Source organism: Phodopus roborovskii, unplaced genomic scaffold (genome assembly GCF_943737965.1).
Source record: "Phodopus roborovskii unplaced genomic scaffold, PHOROB, whole genome shotgun sequence".
Lineage (NCBI taxonomy): Eukaryota > Metazoa > Chordata > Mammalia > Rodentia > Cricetidae > Phodopus > Phodopus roborovskii.
The window spans coordinates 1,445,565-1,456,304 of NW_026126691.1; the positions used below are offsets into that span (position 1 = coordinate 1,445,565).

General features: G+C 41.0%; 1 protein-coding gene across 24 annotated transcripts in view; it reads left to right on the top strand.

Annotated features, from left to right (window-relative positions):
• Kcnma1 (potassium calcium-activated channel subfamily M alpha 1) overlaps window positions 1–10,337 on the top strand; it is a 707,058-nt gene extending 696,721 nt beyond the window's left edge. For 7 of the 24 annotated variants that reach the window (XM_051174773.1, XM_051174776.1, XM_051174778.1 and 4 more), the window contains 3 exons: window positions 644–868; window positions 3,148–3,176; window positions 9,956–10,337. In XM_051174773.1, the coding sequence (XP_051030730.1) occupies window positions 644–868; window positions 3,148–3,176; window positions 9,956–10,110 (409 nt within the window). In that variant the 3' untranslated portion in view covers window positions 10,111–10,337. Of the gene's footprint in view, window positions 1–643; window positions 1,148–3,147; window positions 3,177–9,955 lie in introns of those variants that run through there. The other 17 variants (XM_051174785.1, XM_051174779.1, XM_051174787.1 and 14 more) reach the window with 4 other exon arrangements.
• Window positions 10,338–10,740: the final 403 nt, after the last annotated feature.

Below are 10,740 nucleotides of genomic sequence, written 5' to 3' on the forward strand. Positions count from 1 at the left end.
TCCCTCCCTCCCTTCCTTCCTTCTTTCCTTCTTTCCTTTCTTCCTCCCTTTCTCCCTTCCTTCTTTCAAGTGCTATCAACTGAGTCCAGGACCTCTAGCATGCAAGGCAAATGCTCTGTCACTAAGCTCCACCCCCACCAAGATCAACAATCTGCATTATTCTGAGGCTCCTGGGAGACTGAGACCATACTTTGAATCCATTACTTGCAGAAGTAACATGGTGATACACTGTAGCCATCCAGAGAAAGCTTGATCTAATAGGGAGGAGGCAGGTCAAACTCTTGTTTTGTGGGCTGTTTTTTTTTTTTTAAAGAGATCTGACTGTCAGGACATCCTAGTATGGAAGTTACAGCACAGCTGTTATGAACTTGATCCTTGTATGGAAAACCTCAAATGGTTCTTAGGAATTATGGTGTGCCTTTTTCATTACCAGTTCTAACTTGGCACCTCTGCCCAGGCTTCTGGGCATGTTAAACTCGTTGAGTTTAACATGATGATTTTCTTTAATTTGGAAGAGAATTTGAGGTTACTGGCCTGAGTACATCACCTACTTCCTCAGAGGGATTGGAGTAGCCAGGCAATGAGTTAAATCGTGTGCTTGCACCACTCAGCATCCGGTGATACCTTTGCATTCTCTGTCTAGGTATGTCATCACCAACCCCCCCTATGAGTTTGAGCTCGTCCCGACAGACCTGATCTTCTGCCTGATGCAGTTTGACCACAACGCTGGCCAGTCCCGGGCCAGCCTGTCTCATTCCTCCCACTCCTCACAGTCCTCCAGTAAGAAGAGCTCTTCTGTCCACTCTATCCCGTCCACAGCAAATCGGCCGAACCGGCCCAAGTCCAGGGAGTCTCGCGACAAACAGAAGTACGTTCAGGAAGAGCGGCTTTGATATATGTATCCACCGGCACCATGCGTGAAACTGTATCTGCTACTCATTTTCCCAGTTGGTATTCCAACAAAGTAACTTCCCTGTTCCCTGTAGTTCCCTCTTTTTTCTTTCCTTTCTTTTCTTTACTTTTTTTTTTTTTTTTTACACATTTTGCATATGTATGATAGTGTGCATGTGGTTGTCATTTTTTATTTCACCACCATAAAACCCTTGAACACAACAGCAAATAAGTGGACGGACCAAAAGTTATTTATGATTCTAGGGGGGGAAATAATCCAAAGGCATCCTCCAGAAGTAAATAGCTCACTACAGGAACGAGGTCACAGATTAGGAGGGAATATCTGTGATTTGTGTCAGTTAGGCAAAGCAGGTTTATTCTGATTCATCAGGGTCATCAGAATGCTCTGGGTTTTGATTTTTGTTTCTTTGTTATTTCTTTGTTCTCTCTCTCTCTTTTTATACACACATAATAAGTTAGCACACAATCATTTGAAACAAGCAACTAAAAACAATGAAACTGCATTGATGGTTTCCACTATGGGCTGAACTATGGCAAAATATTTGAAAAGCTTTCAAAGTTTGCATGGAAGATGATTAAGTATCTACTTGTTTCAAAAGAGCATCAGATTTCTTTACTTATTTATCAAAGCCTTTGTGTACAAGCTAGCTTCTTTCAGGAGTTTAAGTGGATGTTTCTAACTTTAATGCTGAGAAACAGGTTTCCACTCCTGGATGTATCAAATCCTAGTCATTTTATTTACCAGAAAAGAAGTTTGGTTGCATATTAAATTGTTCTTCTGTCTCCTTATGCTGCCATAGGGATAGTGAGTTTTTTTCTTTCACTTTTGACATTTGGGATAAAAAGCCATATGTATCATAAATATCAGATGTAAGTCATTAAGAACTGTCTTCCTGGGACTTTTACATCTTTTAAAAGGTGAATCACTTACCTTATGTACAGAATAAATAACACTCAGAAAAGAGCAAGTATTTTTCCATGCATTCTCAGGGGATCTTTTTACTCCCCTTTGTTTGACTAAGGAGGGCCCAAGTGCCAGATAGAATTCAGGCTGGGGAACTGATGGAAGAGAAGAAAGATCTGGTGGCAGATAATGTTTTTTGTAGGAGCTAGATAAATCAGGATGTAGGAGGATGGAACCACAGTTGGTGGACTCAATAAAGACAAAAGCTATTGACTACATTTAAATTGCTGGCACAACTGTACAATGCTCTGTCCCACAGCAGAAGGCGGCAGGAGAAGTTGAGCATGGACAAGCTCTTTAACATACAGCCAATTCACATTCTCACTGTCATTTCAATGTGGGAAGGAAAGGGCCACAACAGTGAGCCAAACACGTTACAACAGAGTTTTTCTTCTTTTGTATTTTTTTTCCTTTCTTCCTGTCTTTCTTTCTTTTAAACTATTAGTCAATAAGGGAGGGAAGGTAGACTGATCCATTTTTCTCAATATGCAATTATCAAATGTTTTATGCATGCAAATTATGTTTTAGGAACATAGGAGTTCTGAGGAATTGGCCAACTTGACTATAAACAAATTCTGGTATGGGTAGACTAGCCTTGGGCACATATGAATGAATCTATTTGAAACTTTTACTTAGAAATCCATGGATAGAGTAGGGGGTAGAAAGGAGAGGGAAAATTTGTCACAGCTGTAGCATCTCTTTTAAAACGGTGTTTTTATGGTGAATGTTTGGGGTTTAGATTTTGGATCCCCTGTCCCCTCCAGCATGATGGTTTTGGAGATTTGCTTGCTGTGTGATTGACAAGCACTTTTACTGACAAAAATGGTGAGGCTTGGTCAGAACCTCTACCTCCTTCCACACCAAAGACAGGGCCAGGGTAGTACTCCAACCAGCAATGGGTGGGGAGTCAATGTATATGTGTAAATTTAAAAGTCCCTGTGAGTGCAATTATTTTTTTCAAATTATTTTTGTCCTTATGTATTTTGATTTATATATGACATATATCTAGCTCTTTATATATAACTATATATATGACTATATATATACATATATATGTATATGTATATATATATATATATATACACTATATATACATATCCCCTAGTTTTGGATCATGAGAGATCTTCATGCATTCTTTGCAAAAGGAGGTTATGAAGTTATGCCCTCAGAACATTTATAACTATGAGAATGTGCCAGTTAAAGTGCTCAACAGGAAATATGACAGTTTAAAAGCATTGTAAAACTCACATAGCTTACTTCTCTCTCTAAAGTGCAACAAGGATGACTAGAATGGGCCAAGGTATGACAATTAATGGTTCCTGCATGACCTAGCCACTGCTGGGGGTTTTCTTCTATAACGTTGTCCTTGTGAAACTTTTGTGGAATTAAAAAAAAGGAGTTACAAATTTTATCCTGTTATTGGTTTGTTTATTTTTATTTCTGTTGTTCTGTTCTGTTTGTGGTTCTATTTATTTTGTTTTGCTTCTCCACCCTTCTCTTCCCTTCCTCCTCCTTTCTCCCTTCTTCCTTCTTTTACTTCCTCCACTTTCTCAATTGCCCAGAGCAATGAGGCTGTGCTGCTGCTATGGCTAGATCCTTTAGAGTTTGTTTTGGTGTTCTTGGGTTTGGGGGTTGGGTAATCTGGGGGTAACTTCTCTCCATCTGGCTTGCCTTCAAATCTGCACGTGGCCTCCCTGCCCACCTTGGTACCTTGTCCCAAGTTCAAAAGCATTTTCCCATTGAGAAACCCAGCTTCCTCCACTTCCTTCATCACCACGACCACCCAAACCCAGCCCTCATAGGTCTGTTCACATCTCTGTGTTGATGTTGGCAAGACCCACCAAATTGAGCGATGATGCCAGTTGATAACTGTGTCCTGTAAAACATTCACAACTAGTCCACTTTGCGAATGTGCTTCTCTGTTAGTGGTTGACCCTCCTTTCATTTGTAGTAGGAGGGTTGTTAATGGCAAATGCATTGGTCTGCTTTCCTGTTTGTTCAATATGAACCCGAGTCAAAGCTGTTGAGCTGTGTGAATCAGCTTGAGAACGCATGTCCAGTGATGAAGGGGCTGATGACTCAGTCTGGACAGTACTCACGTGTCTCCTGCCACCTGCCTTTCAGATGTTAGTTAAATCCCACCAGGAAAGGCTCCAGTAGATGAGTCTGCATTTGACTGGGATGGAAACAGATTGTGACATGAAATGAAATTTGGGGGTTCCCCTAGTCTTTGGGCACACATTCCCCACTGGGTAATTGCATATCATTGAAAACTGGTCAGAGATAACCACTGATGTATCTGATGGTGGCAAAGGGATCACGATGAGTTCTCTCATAAGAACTGAAACTTGTATATTTATACTTTTCTTAATGGAGTGAAGAGTATATGCTCCATCGTTTTCCATTCGACTCCGCATCTCCTCCTCAAGACCAGAAGCTCCATTAGGAAGGAGGCAGATGATGTCTTCATAGTTTATCTCTTCCCTGCTTACCCTTTACCCAGACTAGAAACAAACGAGAAATGATACACAGTGAGAGAACCCTGTGAAAATGCATGCACTTAAGAAGAATCACAGCTTAGAACATGGTGCTCTTCCCAGTTCTGGAAGAAAAACAGTTTTTCAGCCATTTGGTCCAGTTTGCTCCGGCTTTGGAAAGGTCAGAAGTTAAGTGATTGGTAAACTAGGAGGGAGTTTTACTCAGCACTAGCTGTCTGATAACTGTGGGCCTGTCAACATACCTAACTGCTGCTACTGAACTCCTTTTCCAATCTAGTGCAAATGGATCCTAGCACTTTCTAGTTTCCACTGTATTTTTGGAGACCTTTCAAATTCCATTCTGAAATTAGGGCTTATGGATCAGGGTATTAAAGTAGGTATGCACAATATGTATTTGGAAAGATTCTCACCTTAACCATTTTCACACTTTTAAAATGTTGTATAATTTATCCACATCCCCCTGGTTTATTTTTGGAGAAGTGGCAATTAATGCCTGAGGTGTTGACTTAGTTGATTTGCTGGTGTCAGGCTCTTGGAGCCAGATTCTACTTCCAAGCCAGGGGACAAGCCCTGTGAGCTTAGTAACTAGAGAGACTGACTCTGCCTGTTGGCAGCATTATGAAGATCCTAGGTAACCAGAGGAACCTTTGATTGACTCTCTTTCAGCATGGGGAATGCCTTAAAGGTGTCTGTGTCCCAATAGATATAATTATATCAACCTTCCAGGTTCCTATAGCAACAGGCTCCTTGAAGAATAAGGAAGTACAGAAACTTCAGGGAGTGGAAGATAAGACAGGGTACAAATCAATTTCTCCACCAGCTTCCATCAGCCAATGCCTGCTTGTCATGATAAGGAAGTAGCTGTGGGCACCTGTCACTAAACTGGTTAAGTATCTCCCATAAGGTGGCTGCACATGGAAGGGAGCAAGAGAAATTAAGAGGAAAGTGTATCCTTGGGACTTGGCTGGATGCAGAGATGCAGTGGCAGACAGTCATAGTGGTCCATGACAGAGAAGTGAGATCAAAGGAAACCTGTCTGAATCTGGTAGAAACTATGGGTTTGTCTATGGAAAGGCTATATTCTGTTGAGGCAGAAGAAGAGGCGGGAGGATGTATACTTTTGGTTGGGAGGCATCAGGTTTTGTGAGCAGAGGAATACCATGATGCCTTTCAGAAATGTAATCCAGGAAACTACATGTAGTTGCCCTTGTAGGCTGAAGCTCCTTGTAGCCATTGGTGTCTTATATTCCTTGCTACCCAAATGGGATCTTTTCCATCCATGCCTTTGCTCTCAAAGCCTCAGCTCATCGTGCTACAATGTGCCTATTATTCCAGGTGTCGTTACTGCGTTACCAGTTCCACTTTCTGCAGTCTTCTTGGGAGAGTAGTTATGTGAAAAGACTAAAGCCCACAGCACTGACAGCCCATGGAGCCAGCAAAAGCTCTGTGTTCATAGTGCAACTGTTTCTCCCTTTGCTTAAGGTTTTAGTAGCTCAGCCCTTCCTAACCATAGTAACTCTCCTCCATGAACAATTCTAAATACTTGTTCTAAACCCTAACCCTATCATTTCCTTATACTAGTGGTGGAAGACATGGGTAGTTCCCCAAAGGCAGATCATTCCTCAATTGAAAACTGATGTCATAAACAATGACCCACTGCACATCAGCCCTGAATTCCCCAGCATAATACCATATTACCTCTTCCTCTCATTCAGCTTCCTGATGAAGACTGACTACCCATAAGATCCTACCATGTCACCTCTATTGCCACAATCTACATTCTTCAGGCAAGCCTCCAGTTCATACAGCCTAGGTCTCTGCCTCTAGCTCCTCCATTGAAGAACTTCATTTGCAAACACAACATGTGGAAGGTACCTCCCTTCCCCCCACATCTACTCATATTAGTGCTAATCTTAAAGCTAATTCTTAGGCAATCATTTTGGCTACTGTGCCCAGCAAGTTACAGTTGTAAACACATCCAACTCTCTTCATCAACTCAATGTAGAGGTCATTAGAATTTCCATATGACTGATAAGAATCTGAAGAACACCAAATTCAGTATAGTTTGGTCACTGCAACACAGTGTCCTTTCATTAATCACATTAACAAACTTAGCTAAGATTATTTGCTTACCATGTAACTGAATGTGTTAGTCAGCCATTGCTACCTGTTTTGTTGACTTAGCCAACAAGGCTACTTCCTTGTTCCTATTCTACAGAAGAGGAATGACAGCAAGATACTTTATATAACTTTTTTTTTTTTTTATAGGAGATGGGATGTGAGAGATGCGGGTACACTTGACTCTATACCACAGGCTTCTGCCATTTCACTAGCCTCTTCCCATAGTGTGCATATAGCCTGTGCCCATAGTGTGCATTATGGCTTAGTTTGTATACAACATGACCATAGAAGTCAGGTGGTGGTTCTGCACACCCTTAATCCTAGTACCTGGGAGACAGAGGCAGGTAGCTCTCCATGAGCTCAAGGTCAGGCTGGTCTACAAGGATGTTCCAGGACAGCCAAGGCTACACAGAGAAACCCTATCTTAAAAAAATAATAATGTAGCAGTTATTTTACCTCCAGTTATTTTCTCAATTTTTATTTTATTTTATCTGTCTGCTTATGAAGGATAGTAACATGTCATTCCCTCCCTAACTCTAACAGACTTGTGACCAAAGTTCCTGACAGGTCACACAGAGTTCTCAGAACAGGTTATGATGCATATACCACCCACAAGAAGTTTATGAACACACACAGGTTTTTATTTCATTTTATTTTGTTGGAGTCTGTCACCAAAAAATCCTTCACAGACCACAGAATTTCTCATCCTAGGTGTGAAACAAGGCCACATAGAACACAGAGATAAACCAAGCATGGGAATGGAGTTCCCTTACTCACTTCAGTCCTCGTTAGAATCCCTGCTTTCAGTCTTCTTCCTAGTACCTGGTTTCGTAGCAATCTATTGGCACAGCTTCATCTTTGAATAACAAGATTCTGTATGCCAAATTGTTACCATATTATTACACAAAGTACATTCCGTGGAAGGCCAGTGGATGGTGACCATTGAAATATACCTCTCTCTGAAGCTGTTTGGGAGACCTTTGTCCCCAAACATTTTACACAATGTCCAGAGCACTTCACTATTTCAATTTTCTCAACTTACTTGACCAGGCCTCCCACAGCACAGGCTTTTAGAGTTTAGGAGACACTGAATGAAACAGTGGCTTCTCAGGGATAGTGAGACTCTCACCTGCCAATTGGGAGGTGTTTGCCTACAACACTTTCCTTGCTTGAAGCTGCTTTTCCACCCAGGTTGCCTTTTGTGGCAAGAAATTTAAAGAGAAAAAAGAAATTTAAATGAGACCAATGATGTTGTTTTACTTTCAGACAGCTGGAGGAAATTGGTATTCTCTCCATTTTGAAAGGTCAAAAATGCCCCCTTTGAATTGAACTGTAAATACTAAATTCTCAACAATTATTCTCTGCAGCAGTTGTTAAAAAAAAAAAATCAGCAAATTGCAGCTGTTTGGTCTTTCACCAAAACACACCCGCTTTCTCTATCAGCAAGACTTACTCTTCTACCTGGCATGTACAACCTAGCACTGAATCCCTTAGGCAAAATCCCTTGCCAGAGCCAAGGGCAGCTTGGGCAAATAGCGTAAACACCAGGCTCCTCTCTGAGCTTCATCTCTGCACATAAGCTGTTTGAGAAAGTCATAGTTGGAAATTGTTTCGGAGACCTGGCAATGCTTTTAAAACATGATAACCATCACACTTTACTCTTCTCTGAAAGGTTAGTTTAATCGTAGATCACAAAAAATTGGTTTCCACAAATGCATAATGGTTCATCTATGTCACACTTGAACTAAATGGTTTTTTAAATGGAGCTGAAATTATTTTGATGTGTACACAGTCCCAGATTTCTATACAACCTTTTTTAACCAGCCCATCAGGAGTCTTGCCTCTAAAGCCTCATTAATAATTCAGATGTGCTGATGACTTTAAAAGATCTATGGAATTGAAGCTTAGGGGGAAAAAACCCTCCTCTTGACAAAAAGATAAATGAATGTAGAAAGAAGCTGTAGGAGGCTGGCAAGCTGTAGATCATCTCAGAACAGATTGTAACTTTATCATTCTGTCAGGGGGAATAATTTAAAGCACTTAATCAGTTAGTTTCACTGTGAGGATGTAGCATTATGAATTCCTACCGTCCAATCTGTTCAAATCAAAGTGAATGTAATTATAATAGGTAGGAGAGCCAGAGCAAGAAGGATCATGGGGAGAATCATGCAAGAGGTAGCAAGTATCCTGAGGGCTAAACTGAGCCACTGAACGTCTATCTTTTAGGCTTTTCTCACTCATACCCTAGCCCCAGAGGCAGCCACATGGAGGAGCGAGGGCATGGAAATGGTGTTACTACAGACCAAGAAGGAAAAAGTGGAGCGATCATGAGCTAATCACAGATGCTTAATTTATAAGCTAACACATGCACGTGCACACACATGCGCATGCTTGCACACATGAACACCAAGCCAACTGGGCAATCATTTTAACAGGTACGTCCACAACCAGACACAAGGCAGATGTAAATTGTTCCATGAGAAATAAAAACGGAAGCCACAGAGACCATTGTGAATGTGTCCAGAGAGCAGTGAATGTGTTGGAAAGCTGTTTCCCTTTTCCCCTCCCTCCCCTCTGCCACTGGAATGAAGCCAACAATCCCCAAAGCTAGATGGTCTACTGCCCAGTCCCTTCCTGTCTGCACACATGACCAAGTTTTCAGAAAATTTCAGTCCTAGAAAGGGGCAGGCATAGATTAGAGCTGAACCAGTTGAAATAGCACAACTCAGCTAAGAGGCTGTTCTTCTGCAGAGCACACCCCCCAACAACACACAAAAGCCCTGACTCAGCAGTCTCTATCTCTCAGCCATTTCTATATTTTGGGTGGAGAGGAAAGTGGCAAGCCCCCTGGAGCTCACTGCTGACAGCTTGGGTTATTATAGTCAACTGAGATGCTGCCACCTGGAACTCTTTCCATGACTTCATACCCACAGACTTCTCTTTCTTTAAATAAAAGCCATTTCAAAATTCTCTTTTAGGACAATTTCCTATTCTGATTTTTACTCTCATTGGCCAAGAAATTCTATAGGATCCCCTTAAGACCCATTGGACCATCAAAGAGATGCAGACAGGACAGAAGTTATACAGTTGATATCTGCCTTTGTGTCTGCCTGTTGTAACAAAGCCAAGAAAAGGATGGGAAGAGGTGAAACTGGAAGATTCTGGACTGCTTGTTCCACAGCAGGGATGGTGACTGTCTACTCCAGCTTAGTCTCTGAGGTTGGCCAGCTCCTAATAGCACCCAGTCTCAATAGCACATTCATTTTGTTCTTCACTGGCTACAGGAAAGAGGATGCTCAGGTTCAGGGGGCTTCTGTAACTGCACTGTCTTAGCAATTACTCACTGCCAGCTTCTATTGATTACCTTTATGCATTTTCAATGAACTTTCGAAAAGCTTAACCTAGGACTAATTAAGCTTCTCATTTCTCCTTCTTGTTCTCTATCCATTTTGCCCTTTAGCAGAAAAGAAATGGTTTACAGATGAACCGGATAATGCCTACCCCAGAAACATTCAAACCAAGCCCATGAGTACCCACATGGCTAACCAGATCAACCAATATAAATCCACAAGCAGCTTGATCCCTCCAATCAGAGAAGTTGAAGATGAATGTTGACTCCCAGGAGACCAGAACTATTTTTTTAAAGCCTGACAAACTTCATAAATGGTGACGTGACTTTTCTTCCTCTTCCATGCTGAATCACTGGTGGAAACACTAGAGCAAGCAAGAATTGAAAGAAAAAGTAGACAGCTCTTTCTCTTTGCCTTGAATATTGCTTCCATGTACTTTGGAAAAGAAAATTATTTCATTTATAAATGAACATACTAAAATAGTCATGTATAGCTTCTAGTGTTTTAAATTATTTTTATTTATTAGAAAAAATATATTTTTCTTTTCTTTTCTCTTTTTCATTGCCAGATATCTTCCCATATATCACAGCAATGTAAAATCAAAATGAGTATGTGGCCAGATTCCTTAATGTGTATTTCTCTTGCTTCCCTCTTTTTCTTTGAGGAGAATGATGGTCACCACCCCAATTTATAATTAATGGAAATGGATTACCAAAAGAATTTTAAGGTAGTGAACAATGCACACATGTATTTTAGTAAATCAAACAAAACAAAACAAACAAACAAACAAAAAACAGTCAAAAGAACAGAGGTGAAAATTTGCCTCTTCCATGGGTGTGTGTTTTGATCTGCACTGACACCAGCTCTTAACAAATCAAACTTAACTTCAAAGTTG